Source organism: Ramularia collo-cygni (assembly GCF_900074925.1).
Source record: "Ramularia collo-cygni strain URUG2 genome assembly, contig: RCC_scaffold21, whole genome shotgun sequence".
Taxonomy (NCBI): domain Eukaryota; kingdom Fungi; phylum Ascomycota; class Dothideomycetes; order Mycosphaerellales; family Mycosphaerellaceae; genus Ramularia; species Ramularia collo-cygni.
Genome location: NW_019716275.1, coordinates 327,225 through 344,990, shown reverse-complemented (window position 1 = coordinate 344,990; position 17,766 = coordinate 327,225). Strand labels below are relative to the sequence as shown.

The window sequence follows — 17,766 nt, the reverse complement described above, 5'->3', positions numbered from 1 at the left end:
ATGGCTTCACTGCGTCTTGCGATTCCCGTGCCACGCGCAGGTCTCTCGCTTCACTCCAAACAACTTCAACAACGATGGCTGCTTCCATCAATCACCCGTAGCATAATTCGCCATGCTTCGACCGAGAGACCTCCTCCACCCAAACCTCGCGTGTTGGAAAAGCCAGACAAGTTCCGTCCGCCTTCGCATCCATCGCGGTTACGGAGCAAGCCCCGCTACAACTATGGACCGGATCTCACACAGGAGCAAAAGACGGTTCGCCAGTATCCGCATATGATGCCTCCGGAGGGTACATTCATGCATTGGTTCTTGACGAACAGGACTATCCACTTGTACATAAGCTTGGTGAATACACATGAGTACTTGTTCATTCCGTACACTAGCTAACACTATCAAGGGGATTCTCGTGTTTCTAGTCTTCGGTGTGTGGATCGCTGACTTCCTACACAACACTCCGTATCAAGATCTACTCCCCCCCAACAGTATGGTCTTTTCCCATCCTTTCCGATGGGCCGCCCGTTACATCGAGGTCTATGACATGCATGTTGCGTATGTCTCGGCGGAAACGAAAGAAAGGCGGAAGCAAAAAGTCGATGACGTGCAGAAACGCAGCGAGTATCGCAAAGCACACGGCATCGCGCAGGGTGAGGGTATATTCGGAGGCTGGACTGCCAAAACAGACGAGGAGAGTGTTGGACCTGCGTTACAGAATGAGGGCGCCAGCCCGAGCTTCTCAAGGGGAGTTGATTTCACAAAGGCCACGGAAGATGTTGAGCAAACTGCAGCGCAGAATTCAAAGGACACCTTTGTCGACTTTGAGGGCAATACTCAGTCAGCAGAACAGAAGAAGTGGTTCGRGATCTGGTAGACACATACAAATGCTAGCGAAGATGTCACACGCTCGGCTCTATTTTGCTGCAATCTTTACATACTGTTCAGACATTCGGGTATAGTCGAAGCAATCCTCACGATTTATCTCCTCCTCAGACACTCTCACTCAGTAATCAAAGTCATCATCGACCGCGGCCTTCTTATCCTTACCTACGGTCTCCTGCTTGCGATACATCTCCGCAACCTGCCGACTGCTCGTAGCCGAGTCGGGCTTTTTGTCGTCTCTTACACGAATGAATCGAGGGAAACGCAGACTGACGCCCTTGTGGACACCATCGCCCCCAAACTCTGAGCTGGCAGCACGGTAACGAGGACTGAGGGTCAGGTCGGCAGTCTTGACCTCCCAGACGAACTTCGGCTCGAACCAGACGTCCGGCTGGTCGTTTTTGCCGGTGGAATGATCGTAGAAGGGCTTGGGACGATCGATGGTCAGTGGAGATAGGATTTCATGAAGCTCAGCAAGAAGGGCCTCCGAGAATCCAGTGCCGATATTGCAGACGGTCTCGTACTTCTCCGTACTCGTATTGTAGCACGCAAGTGTAAACGCACCGTACCAGTTCGTGCGCTTGCCTTTGCCGTAGTATGCTCCAAGCACAACAAGGTCCAGCGAGTCACCGGCGCCCGCGAGATAGTCTTTCTTGACCTTCAGCCAGTTCTGAGAACGGCGAGATGGCTCATAATGTGACTCCACGCCGTCAAGCATCTTCACCATCAGTCCCTCGCATGAAGCCTCGATCGACYCATCCAGCAGAGTCTGAATCTCTTCAATCTCTTTGGTGTTGCCAAACTTGGCGAATGCAAACTCGCCCTCAACTTCATCAAACGCGCTGTACATCAACTCGCGGCGCTCGCGGAATGGCTTGTTCACCAGTGCCTCGCCATCCAGGTACAGGATGTCAAAAGCGAAGACGCAGACCTTGACTTTGACATCCTCTGCTTTGACATCCTTCTTCTTGCGGGTCATGAGCTGTTGAAAGGGAAGGACGTGCTTCTTTTCGATGTCCCATGCGACAGTCTCACAGTCGAGGACAAAGCTGGTGGTGCCCTTCTTAATCCAGGTTGGTAGCTTGCTGAGGATGTCGGGATACTTCTTGCTCAGGTCTTCGCTGTTACGGGAGAAGATGTTGGATACACCACGCTCAGACTTTCCCGCAGTGGGCGCGACGGTCGTGGCAAAGTCTAGGTCCGAGTCGTGTGAGACAAAATGAATTTGCGCTCGCTCGCCATCGTACTTGTACTCGCAGGTGAAGTCCTTGCCTTCGAATCGGTTGAGCACCTCTCCCAGCGACTTGGTTGGCTTAGCAAGCATGGGTTTGAGAGGCACGCCGGGACGTAGCTTCAGAGAACCCCGTAGCTTCCATATGCCATTCTCCAGCAGTGCTGGAACAATTACCTCATACGAAGGCAGTTCATTGTAGACGGCCTTGAATGTTTCTTCGCCTTTCTTGAGCTCCTCGTCCGATGGTACCTTTCGACCGTCCTCAGATGCTGCGTGTGAAACCATGGCATGAGCAAGAGCAACTTGCATGCTCTTCTCAGCTAGACCAAGTCTCATCTTGCCTTCAAGAGCTCGAATGATAAACTTGGACTCGCTTGGACCGCCCTTGTCCTCATTTATGTCAATGGTCTTACCTTTCGGTAGGCTGACATCTGCTGATGCGAGAAGCTTCTTGATGGCATCCACCTTGCGGCCTTGAGAGCCAGAGCCTTCCACTACAGCAATTTTCATCAGACCCTCATGCACGCTGCGGACAGTGAGCGGCTTGGGCTTAAACATTGTTGGTTGGTTGCCTCGACTCTTGGCAGCAACGAGGCCGAGATCTCCAATCTTCTGTTGGTCCTCCTTGATGATCTTCAAGCTGCGACCAGTTGTCTCTCCAATGGCCTTCATGATGAGAGACTCCCCTATTCCGAGCTCGACACCGGCGTAATCAGCAGCGAGTTTACCAATCATGAGGAGTACCGTAGGCAGAAGATCACCAGGAGTGAGGCGCAGAACTTGCTGTAGGAAGAGCGAACAATGTGCGACAATCTCCAGGCGCTTGGTCGTACACTCAATCTTCGAGAAGGTGGTGCACAGCGCCAAATAAGGTACTGGATCTCCGGCTTTCCAATCTGGATAGGGATCTTTCTTGGACTTGAGCGTGCTCTGCACTTTGGCACGAATTTTCGCTGCGACCTCGGGTTTGATTTCCTCCTCTTMTTCAGATATCTCTTCGTCTTCAGATCCTTCTTCCGCCGAATTGGAATCGTCGTCTTCCGCCTTGATGGGTGTCTTGGTTGTAACCGGTTTACTAATGGAGCCTTTGGTGACCGACTTGCTGTCTTCTTCTTCTTCGTCGCCATCGTCGGCCACGGTCTTCTTCGCACTGCTCGCTTGAGCCTTGGTGTTTGACTTTGCCGGTTTCTTCGCTGTGGATTTCTCGACATGAAGTTCATCCTCCTCCTCTATCTCCTGCTTGACTTTGCTCTTGGCTGTCGACTTCTTCGCAACACCCTTCTTGTTGCTGCCATTGGCTACAGGCTTTTGACGCTGCTTCTTGGTAGGTGGCTCATCATTGTCTTCATCAGCAATGCTCTCATCGTCGGTGGAAGCACGTCGCTTCTTGGAATCGAGTGAAGGGGCTGTTTCCGTCTTGATGCCGTTTTCGTCCTCGTCGTGCTTAACTGATTCGTCGTCGGGCGTAGCAGCATCTTCCATTCTGACATCGTCATTCTTGGATCCGCCTGTGGATATATCGGCGTCGTCTCCATCGTTCTTCTTCTCAGATTTGGACGAGAAAGACAATTTGGCTTGTTGGGGCGTGGCCTTGGGACCACCTGGGTTGCCGAAGAACTTGCTGCAAAGTCTTTAGCTCGTACTATTGAGGATTTTCGATGCTCACAAACACACCCGAGAGTATGCTGTGTCTTGACATACCCGAGTTTTGCTTGCTGCTTTGGCGCCATATTTGGCAATGGTATGGTGTGGAAGTGCCAACGTGAGGTTGAGGTCGACGCGTGCGACGCGAGGGTAAACGGCGGCTTGCAAGGGTGAAAGAAGAGTCTCTGGGCTGCTGGAGCTTTGCGAAGGGCAGTAGATGTAGTGAGCAGTCTCATTCCTCGTCGAATGGAATTGTGACTGTCTGCCTGATATCTGCCTGCTTGCTTGCCTGTCACTCAAGGCAGCAACGCGTAAAGTTATCAGACGCGACGGCGACGCATGGCGGGAGAATTGATGACGTGCGCTAGACCTGGATTTGGCTCCACTTCACTCATGATACCGCTCAAAGATCCATACATTAAACATTCGGAAACAAGACAGGACAAATTCTTCCAACCTGGCGGCTTACTTCTGGAAAAGCTCCTCTGACCGCCCCGCCCCATCCCCGAATCCCATCATGTCGCGAGATTCCGAGACACCCGAATTGACGCCTCAACTCTGCTTCGATACCACAGCACTACGTGGTAAGTCTCAACACCCTCACAAATTTACATCAAAGCTCACGCTCATCTAAGCCCTCCCATAGACTTCCTCCGTATCTCTCGATCTGCAGTAGACGACACAATCAACCAAAACCTCAACGCCCTCGCCACCCCTGGTGCAGCTCCATTTGATCCCCAATCTACCGCCGAGCAACAGCTACGTCCCATAGGCAGGCGTACCTTACCAGCAACAAAATGCCAGGACTTCAAGAACAACGTACTCTTTCCTAGCTGGCAAGGACGAAGTGATGTGCTAAACTATTGCGCCGGTGTTGCGACTTCCCCGGATCCAGATGATCCAGACCATGTCCTTCGCGAGACTGAGGATGCACGTGCACGAGAGAGGTTAATCGACGRACGACTGGATCCGTACAGTGCCAGGTACTTCCCGAGGGAGGCTAGAACAGAGGCGTTGGCAAGTCTGATTAGGAATGAGAGGATGGTAGAAGGCATAATACGCTCAAGAACGTGGAAGATTGTGGGTGAAAGATGCCACAATGACGGGATTCAGGATGCAGAAAAGGCTGTAGATGAATGGAGGAGACGAAGATCTGAGGGATGAACGAACTTGCAATTCCAATTAAATGATCCCACCTCCAAGACATGATTTCCTCCATTCTTGTTTTCTGGACGCAATGCTCAACACCACGAAGAAGGTCATTTCTATTCATAGCGGTGTGGCTGGATATCGACTTGAGAGGCTTTCCGTGTTCCTGCATCGCAAACGACGCTCCGCCGCTGTAGGGGACCTTGGCAGGACTTTCCACGCCTTCTACAATGGAGGCGACCTTCTCAGCATTCGCCGGCCTGGATTTATCTGCAGTGATCAATTGTCGGGCCTTTACCAGTCATGTGCCGAAAGATCAAGCCGCCTTTGAAACAAGACGTGCTCTTTATATCCAGGTCCGAGGTCCGAGCAACAGCTGGTCGCATTCAAGTTATAAGCCATTGCCAGCAAAGAAGCATGTAATTTGGTACTTGTGATGCCATTATTGATGTAACAATATCCTCCTGCAAACACTGCATCCCTACAATACAAGTTCAAGATAGATTCGCCCTCCCTGTGAAGAGCCGCCGACTACCCAGGCAAGCCTCCTTCGTACACCCAGAGCATCTTTGCTCAAGCTGTCTCGATGCCATCGAGCCGCCTCGCAAATGCTCTTCCACGATCCCAGCCATCGCTTCAATGAAAATTCGACTTCCATTCAAGCTCTCGGCCCTCTTGATCGTATCCGCATGGCCGGATTCTCCAATGAGCTCCTCGTCCAGCTCGTATAGCGTTTCAATGTGGTCCGATGTGAATGCAATCGGGACGATTATCGCATCGGTCTTGCAATTTTGAATCATGCCTTCGACTGTCTTCGCCGTCTGAGGGCCTAGCCAGGGCTGAAACCCGACCTTGGATTGCCATACGATACGGTAAGGATTCGAGAAGTTCAGCCGCGACATGATCGCTTGCACAGAAGCGGCGACTTGTKTGGAATAAGTATCTCCTGGTCCGATTCGTCAGATTGTGAACACAAGCGTGTTAATGGGAGATTACCTTTGTTGACAAAGCTCATCGGCTGACTGTGCGCAGAGAATAGAAGCGTCACATCCCTCCTTCTCTCAGGCTTGTACTCTTCAAGTCGATTCTTGATATTCTTTGCGAATGCTTCCACAAAGCCAGCATTGGTTGGCCAGCGATCAATGATACTCCATTGAACTCCCTCACATGGCTCCTTACTCCTTTCCAAGTCCTGTCGAAGCCTGTATAATTCATTCATCGAACTTCCCGTCGTACAGCACGAGAATTGAGGATACTGTGAGAACGCAACAACTCTCCCCTCTTCACCAAACCCATCTTCGAGGAGCTGAGCATAGGTCTCTCCAGTGAGTGGTCTAGCATAGCGAAACGCAACATAAGGCTTATGCGGCGCCGTCTCTGGAGAGGTCCTGTCCAGAATCTTGCAAAGCTCTTGAGCTTGATACTMAGACCATTTCCGAATTGGCGAGCCACCACCAATTACTTCGTATTGCTTCTGGATCTTGGCCGTTCTCGTACGTGCAATGAACGAGGCTATGTAGCGTTGAAACCGTCCCAGGGGTATCAGATCGCCGTCTGACTGTTGAGAGTAGGACTAGCGATCAGCAGGGATGAGCAGAATGTAAGATGGGAGAATGCATACGAAAAGTCTATACAGAAAATCTCCAACATCATTCTTGGTTGCCGGGCCGCCCATATTCAGTAGGACAACAGCAGTGGGTCCTTTTGTCGAGTTTGTCACATTTCTTGCTTGCCGACGAAGGAGAATGGGTGGACGACGAAGCACTAACATTGCCGCACCAAGCCTGGACAAGGACGGAGATTGGAAAGTCACCGCGTCTCGATTTTGTGAGTTTCTTTCCGGTCGCTGAGCTTAAGAAGAAGAGACAAGCCATGTGGAAGTCGCCAAGTGGCAGAATCGACGCAAGCGAGTCGATCATGCATGAATGATGGAGCGATGAGGCACAGAGGCTGCTAAGAAGTCCAACGAAAGCATTTTCGCGAGGAGTTCTGGGAAGGACCGCAAAGTGAAGTGATACTTACTTGGGATTTAAATTCTCCGTAGCATATTCGAGTGGTCGCGACCATGGGAGACAGATGATTAGTCTTCCTCGGCGTTGGAAGAATTTGTACGAGCACGAGCACTCATGTCAATCCACTGGCTCGGAACGCTCGCTTGCATGAGCAAAGCTGTGACGTCTCGCGCACCTCTCACACCCAACTGTCCGATGATGAAAGTTGCTGCTCTGCTTATTTCAACTGATTTCATTCAATACCCAGACGCTCCCATAAAGCAACACATATACAATGCCTCCCCTTTTTGATAAATTGCCAGGCCCCCCTAATTCTACAAAAATGACAACCGGGCCGCAAAGAGCCAGGAATGAATCATTCAACGCCGTTCGCTATGCATTTGGAGTCGTGTGTCGTGGTGAGATGAAAAGTCCGTGGTAACGCCACACTGGGTATTCCCTCCCAAGTCGAACGCCAGCCAAGAATTTCGTGAGATGAATGTGAAATTCCCCACCCGCGGCCTCCGATTTAGCCAGTCTACCATTCATACGCCCATGTCTCGGTGACTCATGACATCGCTGGAAGCAAGCTCTGTTGATGGTGGCCATAGGAAGCACCGGACATGGTGGGTTCGGCCTGGTCGGATAGAGCCAAAAGGAGCTGTGCCAAACACCTTTTAGTCGCGGCGTCATCTCGCAGGACTGGAGAGAACGTGGCGTCGCGAAGTGGCTCGGGGAGACACTGTCGCAGAGCTTCGCGCGCGCGAGCATTATCCGAGAGGCTGTCATTGAAAGTCAGTAAATTCTAACCACTGAGGATCGCCCAACATACCGCAAGAAGCACCGAACAACGTGCTTCAGCAGGCGTACAGTCTGCTGGTCCACGAGCTGCGTAACCATGTTCGACAGCACCGTACCGACGGCATAGAAGCGCTCATAAGTTTGACAGATGTACTGCAAGCCCATGTCGTCCAACAAAATCTTTTGGACGATGAAAATGGCCACAGTCTTGCTCAACTCCGACCCGGTTTCCATGATACGGAGGCAGAGCGGGATGATTTCCGTGGTGAGAAGGAAGTTGATAACGTCGGAGCTATCATTCTTCACCAGGGCACCAATGACACCGAGAGATGTTAAGCGGAGGTACTCGAAAGGTCGAGACTTAGATGTGGTGTTGAGGAAAGGGTATAGGAAAAGAGGAATGTGGGCTGTGGGCAGAAGTGATTAGTCGGGTTGCATGTCAGAAGTGGTAGGGGTACAATGTACCATTCAAGAATAGGCCTCGTGTTTCGCTGTGACTGGCAACACACTGAAGCAGAGCGAGCGCATTGCAGACCCTGTTGGATGCTGCGGCGGTGAGCTGCGATGGGTTCAACAGAGGGTAGACAGATATGATCTCCTGAAGTAAGGACGTCATAACGCCTGTCTCCGTGTTAGCTCGTGCACTTGCTGCTGATATTGTCCATCCTATACGCACCAAAGGAATGCCAAAGTACGAGAGCGAGCTCAGGTACCTGCTCTCTTTTCTTGCTAAGCTCCAACAGCGCCGCCTCTCGTGTACTGCTGTTCAGCGTCTGGGATATCCACTCAAGCACACGCCGATTGTCCTCGGTCATGCTGTCGCCGCCTCCCATAATTCCTCCACCCCCGCCATGATCTCCAAGAGGTCCATTGCTGCCTGCACCGTTGCCGCCGCCGTTCTGTCCGTTGCGGCCATAGTGCTGCTGCTGTTGCTGCTGGGCTACAGCATTGGCGGCAGCAGCTGCCTGTGTTTGCGCGGCGTACTGATGCTGGTGCTGATGTTGCTGAGCGGTGTGGTGGTGCCAGTCCGGCTGATGATAAGCGCTCGGTTGCTGGTGGGCGAAAACGTGCTGCATGATGGATGTTGTCGGCGCTGAGGCATGCAGACCTCCTTGACGCGCCTTGTTCTGAAGAGCGAGCGCCGAATGAACGCGCGCGGTCTGATTGGATGTGCAAGTGCTGGTTGTCGAGTGTTCAATTACGGTCGAGGTAATGTGTAATAGCTTCCGTGTTGTACGTGTGGTAGAGCAGTTTAGAAGTGAGAGCTCCGCAATCGAGTCCACGCCATCGGGATCGGGAAACAAGCCGCTTCACTTCACTCCACCATTGGCACATGATCGACAACAGTGTGTCAAGGTCTCGACACTTACATGCATTGAATCACTCCAACTGTGTTGCAAAAGACTATCATGTGCTCAATATGGAATGGAATGTGTAATTCTGAGTCGACACTAATTCGCTTCGTTTAAAATGCAAGTCACAGGCGCTCGCAAACTAATGGCCTATGCTACCGTCCATTTCCATGATGCTGATACGCGCCGACAAATGAGATATAAAGTGCGTTCATCCTTTCTCCCCCCCTACAGGGCCGCGAAGAGCCAGCTCCGCTCAGTGTGGCTCTCTGTCCTCGTCTTACAGCCTCAGCTCCCCTAGCACTTTCTGTGCCATGTTCTTGTATTGCCAGGTCCCTCCATCCACTTTCTTGAATTGGATACCGTGGAGCGACAAGAGCGGGACCTTTACAACAAATATCTCGAATCGCAGCGTCATCTGTGCGCCTAGATCCGACTGCACGTGCGTGCTGGTCTCGCCGGCGGGTCGAATCCTTTCACCTCTGCCGGTCCCGTCTGCTCTTGACTCCTCTTCTGAGTCATCCTCGGACTGCGTATAGCTTGCTTTCGGTCTCGGACCTGTATGCGATGACTCGTCCGCGCCAGGAGCTCGGCTACCACCATAGCTGATCCTGCGGCGCTGACTATTATCCAGCTGTGCTCCAGACGGTGCTGTCTCATCCGCTGGTGGCACGATACTAGGTGSATGTCGACATGCGAAGCCGCCTTTGATCTCCCTGAAGTCAACGCCTAGCTCTCTGAGCACTCGAATGATGTCCTGGCGGATGATGACGAGTGGCTTGCTACTCGTTGTGCTGACACTGAAGAGGCCCTTTAGGAACACAGGTTTCATCCCAGAAGACATGCTACCGGATCCATCACGCTGCTCTTTACTGTCAACCTCATCCAGCATGTCCTGGTCCGTCTCCTCAGGAACATCCGCGGTGCGAGCCTGCTCCCGCCGGGCTCGCCGGACTAGCATGCTTTCTTTACRCGAATGACCCATGGACTTGGCTCTGTTGGCCATCGTAGCCGGCGGTCGACTCGGTTCCGCATCAGATTGCGCATCCCGAAGGCTGTTACTTTGCCGATCAAACGAAACTTTCCTTTCGGGCGCAGGCTTTTGTTGCGCAGGTCGATTTGACGAGCCCTCGGAAACTCCACGCCTAGTCAAGCGTCTCCTTATGTCGCTCGAATTGACACTAACAGACCTGCCGAGCCCATGTGAGCGCTTTGAGCTTCTCTCGTTGGTAGCGTCAGTAAGCGGGGGCGTCAGGAGCTCGCTCTGTTTGCTAGCCGCAGTTTCCGGTCTGGTGGCGTCCCGCGTTTGACTCGAATCCCGCGCACGACGCATGCTGAAGCTCTTCCTCGGTGTATCGTTTGCAGCATTGTACTTGTCAAGTGCAGGTGGGGGATGGCTAGGTCTTTCGCTCTTTTCACGCTTGCTGAATCGTCGCAACAGTCCAGCTGCAGTACTCTCCTTCCGGCTATGACCCGATGACCTCTGCTCAGGTTCCACAATCGTGGGTGTCGCATTTATGCTAACACCCTGCATATCTTGCGATAGATCATCTTCGCCGTGGGTTCGAGCGCGAGGTCTGGATCGGCCCCCAGTCGGTTTCTCGCCGGCCATCTCGTATGTGGAATGATTTGTGTATGCCGCTTCGGGAGCAGCCAATTCAGGCACGTTCAGGGGATTTTCTCCAGGGACCCTCGGCATGGTCAAGCCGCCTGGATTCTTTTCTCGGGCTTCTCTCTCCATCTTTTCTTGTGCCAAGTAGTATATAGACACCAGGGGGTGGAAAGCGTTTACAGGATCGGATCCGTACTGTATAGCTTCGCTCGATGGCGGGCTCAGAGTGTCTCGACTGGTAGCCGAGCTTCTACGCTTGTAAAACGCAAAAACGCCACGCTTCTGGTCTACCTCCGCTAGGGGGTGTACATTTCGTTTCTCTTGCAGCCGAACAGCACGCTGGTAATCTTCCGATTCAAGGACTTTTGTCAGTTGTGATGTGATGAGCTCAGCGTCTCCGAAATCGAAGCCAGTCATTTTCGCAACAACGGCAGGGTCCAATGGAAGCTGTAATGGTTTGCGGATTGGAAAATAAGTCTCGGGTGGGCCGCTGGATCCTTTGGTAATCCAGGGGTGGTTCAAGACCTCGTGCATTGTTGCACGTTCGACAGGGTTCGTGGTCAGCATACGAGAGATTAGCCCACGGCATTCTGGTTCATGTTAGCGGTGACCAATGCTTGTCAAAAGGRCGGAACCTACCTGGACTCAGCCATGGCGGATACTCCACCACGCCCTTCTTGATCTTTGCGTGGAGCTGCGGCATACTCTGGTCGTCGAACGGGACCTTACCGCAAACGAGTACATAGAGCACAATCCCAAAGCTCCAAACATCGACTTCGGGACCCGTGTACTGCTTCGCCTGCAATAGCTCCGGCGCAGCAAAATACAGACTTCCACAGAAAGTCTTTAGTGTACTCCGGGGGCTGAACAAGTTAGAGAGGCCAAAGTCAATGATCTTGATGTCGCCAGTCTTGCTGATGAGGATGTTTTCGATTTTCAGATCGCGATGCACAATACTGTTGCGGTGACAATAATCCAGCGCACTGGCAATCTGGCGACCGAATTTGCGTGCCTGCTTCTCCTTTAGGCGGCCATGGCTTATTATGTAGTCCAGCATCTGCCCTCCGTTGACATACTCAAAAAGCATATACCAGTGGTAATTGGTACGCAGTACATCGCGCATGCCACAGATATACGGATGGTCCACGAGCGTGACAATAGCTGCTTCGCGGGCAGTGCGAACCTCCTTGCTATGCTCTGCACGCTCGCGCTCCTGTTGGGTGCGGTGTTCTGTCTCGGTGCTCTGCCGGGGAACGATTTTCACGGCGACCTGTTCCCCCGTCTCTTTGTTCCGAGCCAATTTCACCTTGCCCATACTGCCTGCTCCCACTGTCTTGCCCAACTCCCAATGACCCGTCTGCGCATCGATTGTCGTCCGTCGCCGCAGGTTCGTGGTCGTGCCCGTGCTCGCCGACTTGCTCTCCGCAACAACTGGCGCTGGGGTGGGCTGATCGGCATAGCGCGACTGGGTGCGCGACTGCGAGGATGGTGCTCGTTGGGAATCTCTCCTCACGGGATGGGTTGCGCTGTTTCCATTTCCATTCGCGTGGCGGTCCTGGGACGCGCTCCTGTGCCCGCTGACGGGTTGCGCATTGGTCTGCTCAAAGTCATGTCGAGCGACCTGCTCGTAGTTGGCCGAGGGAGTGCGCGAGTGTGAGGATGGCGTTCCCGGAGCCTGTGACGTGGACATTGACCTTCGCTCCCCTGCCGGGCCGCTGGATCGTGGGGCGGTCGCACTGGCGGTGCGGTGCGGGCGATCGGTGGACTGCTGAGGCCGGCGCGTGGAGGATGTGCGAGGTAGAGTCGTCTGCGGCGGCGTCGGCGGAGCTGCAGCGCTGGCCGACATGGCACAACCGCGCAGTGCCGTGCAGGTGCAGAAAGTTGAAACACCGGGGGCTATAGCAGTGCAGGCAGCTCCTGTCTTGATTCAAGATTACTCTTCGCGRGTGCCGTCAGCCCAGTCCAGTTCCTCGCCACTGAGATGCTGCTCGAACAAGGCGATAGTGTCACGGCATGTGAAGCCAGAGCACGCTTGTCCTTGAGCGCTCCGCCACGTCGTCCGTGTACTCGTCCTTGTTTCCGTCCCGTAGAGTGTTATTAATCTGGCCCAAGTCGCGATCCTTGGGTTGAGATAGCGTGGAAGTCCCCCGCAGATCGCGATCCAATTATGGCTCGCTCAGGGCCCTTCGGTCGTAGCCGTGGCATAAGGAGACTCGGCACGGTACCTATTGAAGATGCTGTCAAAGCCGGCTCCTGGGATGGATGGGTTTGATATCTTGGTGGAGATTAGAACTAACTCTAAGGTACTTGTGTATTGGTAAATTTAGAGCCGATGCATTCGAAGAATAGATTAATCACGCATTGCCCAYAATAGCAAAATGGCAAGTCGTCGTGAAACAAAGGCATTGAGACCTCATTCCATCTCTATGAAGCTACCCATCGTCCTCGTCGTCGCTACCAAAGATTGCCTTGAACACATCTTCGCCAGCTTTTTGACCTTCCAAGGCTTCATTCTTCTCAACATCGACCGCCGCAGGCTGCTGCAGAGCAGCCTCGGTCTCTGCTAGTTCTCCATCGTGCGCTGGGGCACGTGGTCGGACTGCATTGTAGTTTGCGTCCAACATTATGCGATCCAAGCTGGCCTGACTGACAATGTCCAATCGTTTTCCTGCATCCACCAATCCACCTCCACCTTTGCCTCCTTCGGACTCATTCTCTCCACTAACAGTCGCTGGAGGTCTGACATTGAAACGTTTGCACAGCAGCCTGGTGGGGAAGAAGGGCACTTTACTCCGAGTCAACGGCCCATACATTCCCATTCTTGCAGCCTTCTCAGCAGCGTCCTCTTCCTTCCCTGCACCACCAGCAGGTTCAGATGAGTCGGGCGCATCTGATGCCAGCTTCGGCGCGCTGGTGGACGACGTGAACCTGCTGGCCATCATCCCAGTCACAGGCTTGAATATCTCCGCCGCCTCCACAAACTCCCTCATCTCCTGTGCCCACGCTTCCGCTTCCATAGTCTTCGGTCTCTCCGGCAAATTACTTTGCAAACCGCTACTGAGCTCCAGAAAATACTTATATCTTGCGCGTTTGTCCTCATCCTCGGCATATGGCATCCATCCGGTCCGTCCTCGCTGCAGGGCCATTGCGGCGGTTTCTTTGCTCAGCTTGGGAACAAAGTCCCACAAAGTGCGACGCTTGTCATTCTCGCTAGTTTTATATCCCTCGGGTGCTTTCTCCCCAAGGGCCGGGGGAAGATTTGATCTCCCGCTGGCGTTAGCTAGGCGCTCTCGGGCAGCAGGCGTGAGATAGTCGAAAACAGACTTCCCAGGGAGGGCTTCCTCCCCGAGCAAAGTAGCGCGAGCTTTGGAATCCATAACAGAGGCTTTCGCGGCGTCTGCAGTAGACACGTGTTGTGAATCGGCAGTATTTGCCTGTGTGTTGGTGCGGGAAGATACCCAACCTGCGGGTACTGTTGGGGGTGGGTACTTGCTGCCGGCATCTGCGAGGTCAAGACTAGACATTGCGAGAACAAAACCATCGATAGGTAAACGGCCGTCGTGACATTTCCTGGTGCCATTTCCAGGGGTCATGGTTCGTGAATTAGCCGTCTTCCTTGCGCCGAGGGTGCTAGGCTTCACAACAGAGGACGACGTAGCATTGCTCGAGAAAATGCCTGCTTTCTTTTTCTTGCCGCCAATGACACGATTATAGCTGATGCTTGGGCCAACTGTGTATGGGTCTTCGTCGTCGGAGCCGTCATTCAACACACCAGTGCCGAACCCACTCTTCTTTGTCGTCTTCGCATTGATGACATGCTTGGAGCGATTGATGCGCAAGATCCTCGCATCTTCGCCACTATCATCGTCCTCGTTCTCGACGGCCCCTGTGGTGCTTTCCAGTCTAGCTTCTCCGCCGAAACCAACACCCTTGCGATCGTTTTTCCGCACGAAGCTGATCATTCGGGAGTTTTCTGGTGCGAAGAGATGCGTCTCACCTTTGGCATCTCCCTTGGCCTGTCGGCGAACTTTTGGCCCTATTCCCTGCCCTTGCCGCCAACCCATCCGTTGCAGTAGCTTCGCACCTTTGGTTTCACCGGTAGGCCTGAACATGTCCGAAAACATCCCTTTCGCAGAAGCACCTCCATGAGCATCTCCCAGTCCGGCAAAGGCGCCCTGCGTTTCCAGCTTCTGAGTCTCGGCTTGCTCGGCCAAGTCCTCGTCGTCCATGTAGTCCTCCGCTCGCTGCTGCTTTCCATCTTTGGCATCCTTCGCACGGTTCGTTCTCGAGGAGACAAACGTACTGGGTGCCCATCCCTCCTTGCTTCCTACGGTATTGAAATAGCCCGCGCTGAACCCTCCGGTGAAGGCACCATGTAAACGCTTGCGACCTCGTTCATCTGTCACTTCTTGCTTCCAGACCGGCACGTAGCTCCCATCGTCGCGCGCCTCCGGGTCGTATGCCGGCAATGGAGTGCCGTAAATGGCGAAGGGCGCATGTTGAGGTTGSCCATCAGATTCGAATGCGGCTCTGGGACGCTTATAGGCCATCTTAGTCTGTGTTCATTGCCAGCTTTGAGATATTCTGGTGTATTTTGTCAGAGCATGACTAGACCTACCTGTGTCGTCCGTTGTTGGGGTATCACATGTCCATTGCATTCATGTCAAGCGGGATGAAAGCTTGCGAGACGTGAAGTGAACTTGGAAATCATCAGAGGTACCTGCTCTTAGGGTTAGTGTTTTCATCAACGCGTTAGGTTGGGAGACTCCGACTGTGCTCAGGCTGACAGCTTTTCGCTACATCTGAACGGATGATGCCTTTCTGATCCAACATCTAGTCACAAATGACATGTTAATTCGAGACTGTTCTCTTTTTCCCTCTCCAAGTAAACTGTTCAACGCCGAATTGYCGAAGCCGCCGAGATTGTTATAAGGGTTAGGGTTGATGTAGTCGAACTACTATGTCCATCCCATATCTATCGCATCTCTCGTTGTTTATATATACCTAAGCAACGAATACTCGAAGCTTTARCGTACGAAAGAGCTATGCGCTGTAAGTTCTACGTGTTTGTTTAAAACAACGCATAGTCGGCATCAGATGTGTAACAATTCACTTGGCAAAGCGTATACAAGGAGTGATCTCCATCTATTGAATGGCTCACCTCCCTCTACTACCTCTATGTTTGACATACACGAAGAGCAACGTGATAGACGACGTGATGTGTGTATGCCTCAATATGCCCCACAACCCAACCAAACACCAAGGCTATACTTGCCGTTCCTTCCCCGTTTTGCGTCTCGTCGAGCTGGAAGCTGTAATGACCCACCTCCAAGCGACCTTTAACCCCCTCCCAACACCCTCGAGGACTTCGAAAGTCTGCAAGTTACCACTAAAGGCACCGAATAGAAAAAGTGCCAGCCAACTCAGAGCAAATACCACGGAAAAGCTGACCCAGTACGTCTTCACAGTATAGCCCTCAGAGTTGGAGGTCAGGGGTATGCTAAAGTATCCAGACCTGAGCAGAGTCGAGTAGAGTTAGCGGAAGTTCCTAGGGGTCGKAAAGCAAGAAGTGAAACATTCGACTCACATAAAGCTGACGGGAAGGAACAAGATCGTTGCTTTTGTGAGAAGCAACGTCACTCTGGTAAGTCGATCAACTGACTGGGACTGGCGTATCGATATGAGGGCGAAATTCATGTTGACCAGAGAGTCCTTCTGCTTGATGAATTCTTCCACCTCTTCCAACGCATACAAATTCAGGAGGTCCTTTAGCCGGCGAAATCGGACTTTTGCAGCGGAACTCAGGCTGATGCCTAGTATGCTTGCCTTTTCCAAAACAACAGGTCGTATGGTGTCGAGGCTGACCCTGCTGTCAGAGCTAACGACCTGACTGTTTTGAAGACTAGCAGGTGAAGCGCTCTGCGGTTCTAGCAGCCGATCAACGATCGAAATGTAGCTCTCATAGTGCCGGCGAAGCACGCCAAGTTCTCGGCCGATGGAATCCAGACGGTCAATGTGGTGCAATCGAGGACAGTCATACATCTGCTTGCGTAACTCACTGAGCTCGAAGCCATATCGGGACTCCCTGCGAGTGACGAGCGTGTAACTGTTGTACCAATTCTCGAAAAGGTRGTAGAATAGGAGGCCAGGCACGTCCGAAGATCGATGAGCCGTCTCGTAGGCTGTACGGCCAAGGCGCATCCTTATCGGCAATAACGTTAGAGGATTGTGTTGCAGCAGCGGGAGATCGTGGCTCATGGACAAGGATTGTAAGACATTGACAAGATTCCGTTTAGTTTCGCGCAAGATGCGTTGCTGCAGCGTGGTGAGATTGCTACCCGCGAACGGGAATGGATCCTCATTGATTGATATGACCGTGTTGTCAGAGCATATGACGAGCCAAGTCCATACTCTTGTGCAATTCGGTAGGAGCCCATGTATACCCTCTTCGCCAGGAGTCTTGGTTCCATAGAGCGAATTAAAGCCTATACAGACGTAGGCCCGCCCCATATCCACCGAAGAATAGTGATAAATTTCGTCCACGATCTTGTACAAATTTCCATGGGCAGTGGAAGTTTTGCTGGATACCGAAGAGTGCTCCGATAGTTCATCCTGCAGATCGCGCTCAGCTTCCAGGTTTGCAGATGGGTTGACACCCCAAGTCCGTCTTCGAACGGGTTTGTCCAGTGTCGATCTTGACTGATCCTCCCTGGGCTGCTTGGGATCTGATGCCATCAAAGCAAACAAACGAGGAGAGAAGTCATATCTTGTTGCAAGGCTTGCCAGTAGCGTTCTATGTTGGTAAGGATAGTATATGTTAATCCAGCGAGTGCTCAAAACGTCCGGCCGATCTGCATCAAGCAGACTCGTAATCGCAGGTGTAGTCAAGTCAACTGCGCAGAATGCGGCGCGATCACTAAAGTCGACGACGAAATTGTCTATCAAATTGTGTTGTGCAACGTCCAGAATATGCTGCAAGTTCGAGGAATTATCCAGATTGAGGAAAGCATCGCCTTGTACGTGTTCGTTAGGTATCGAATTGTAGTATTGTTTGGCCTCTGAGGCTGCAGACTCGTCGGTACTCTCCATAGTGATAGTGGTATCGTG

The 17,766-nt window shown here is 52.6% G+C and overlaps 8 protein-coding genes; 2 read left to right on the top strand and 6 right to left on the bottom strand.

Moving 5' to 3' along the window:
• RCC_10226 (uncharacterized protein) lies at positions 1 to 868 on the top strand (the record flags this gene model as incomplete). XM_023775457.1 has 2 exons in its annotated part: positions 1 to 345; positions 398 to 868. The coding sequence occupies 2 exons, from the start codon at positions 1 to 3 to the stop codon at positions 866 to 868; spliced, it is 816 nt and encodes a 271-aa protein (XP_023631225.1).
• A 129-nt stretch (positions 869 to 997) lies between these two features.
• On the bottom strand, positions 998 to 3,840 carry RCC_10225 (related to DNA ligase (ATP); the record flags this gene model as incomplete). XM_023775456.1 has 2 exons in its annotated part: positions 998 to 3,731; positions 3,812 to 3,840. 2 exons carry the CDS (start codon positions 3,838 to 3,840, stop codon positions 998 to 1,000), a joined length of 2,763 nt encoding a protein of 920 aa, XP_023631224.1.
• A 431-nt stretch (positions 3,841 to 4,271) lies between these two features.
• RCC_10224 (probable caffeine-induced death protein Cid2) lies at positions 4,272 to 4,918 on the top strand (the record flags this gene model as incomplete). XM_023775455.1 has 2 exons in its annotated part: positions 4,272 to 4,338; positions 4,401 to 4,918. The coding sequence occupies 2 exons, from the start codon at positions 4,272 to 4,274 to the stop codon at positions 4,916 to 4,918; spliced, it is 585 nt and encodes a 194-aa protein (XP_023631223.1).
• A 479-nt stretch (positions 4,919 to 5,397) lies between these two features.
• RCC_10223 (probable ferrochelatase) lies at positions 5,398 to 6,674 on the bottom strand (the record flags this gene model as incomplete). XM_023775454.1 has 3 exons in its annotated part: positions 5,398 to 5,849; positions 5,900 to 6,461; positions 6,525 to 6,674. The coding sequence occupies 3 exons, from the start codon at positions 6,672 to 6,674 to the stop codon at positions 5,398 to 5,400; spliced, it is 1,164 nt and encodes a 387-aa protein (XP_023631222.1).
• Positions 6,675 to 7,462: 788 nt separating this feature from the next.
• On the bottom strand, positions 7,463 to 8,771 carry RCC_10222 (probable protein involved in cell differentiation/sexual development; the record flags this gene model as incomplete). XM_023775453.1 has 4 exons in its annotated part: positions 7,463 to 7,676; positions 7,727 to 8,102; positions 8,161 to 8,316; positions 8,372 to 8,771. 4 exons carry the CDS (start codon positions 8,769 to 8,771, stop codon positions 7,463 to 7,465), a joined length of 1,146 nt encoding a protein of 381 aa, XP_023631221.1.
• A 556-nt stretch (positions 8,772 to 9,327) lies between these two features.
• RCC_10221 (related to serine/threonine-specific protein kinase KIN1) lies at positions 9,328 to 12,505 on the bottom strand (the record flags this gene model as incomplete). XM_023775452.1 has 2 exons in its annotated part: positions 9,328 to 11,249; positions 11,299 to 12,505. 2 exons carry the CDS (start codon positions 12,503 to 12,505, stop codon positions 9,328 to 9,330), a joined length of 3,129 nt encoding a protein of 1,042 aa, XP_023631220.1.
• A 586-nt stretch (positions 12,506 to 13,091) lies between these two features.
• Positions 13,092 to 15,209, bottom strand: RCC_10220 (related to growth regulation protein WHI2; the record flags this gene model as incomplete). The annotated part of the gene is made up of 1 exon (XM_023775451.1): positions 13,092 to 15,209. One exon carries the CDS (start codon positions 15,207 to 15,209, stop codon positions 13,092 to 13,094), a length of 2,118 nt encoding a protein of 705 aa, XP_023631219.1.
• Positions 15,210 to 15,924: 715 nt separating this feature from the next.
• On the bottom strand, positions 15,925 to 17,748 carry RCC_10219 (uncharacterized protein; the record flags this gene model as incomplete). XM_023775450.1 has 2 exons in its annotated part: positions 15,925 to 16,174; positions 16,247 to 17,748. 2 exons carry the CDS (start codon positions 17,746 to 17,748, stop codon positions 15,925 to 15,927), a joined length of 1,752 nt encoding a protein of 583 aa, XP_023631218.1.
• Between the last annotated feature and the right edge of the window lie 18 nt (positions 17,749 to 17,766).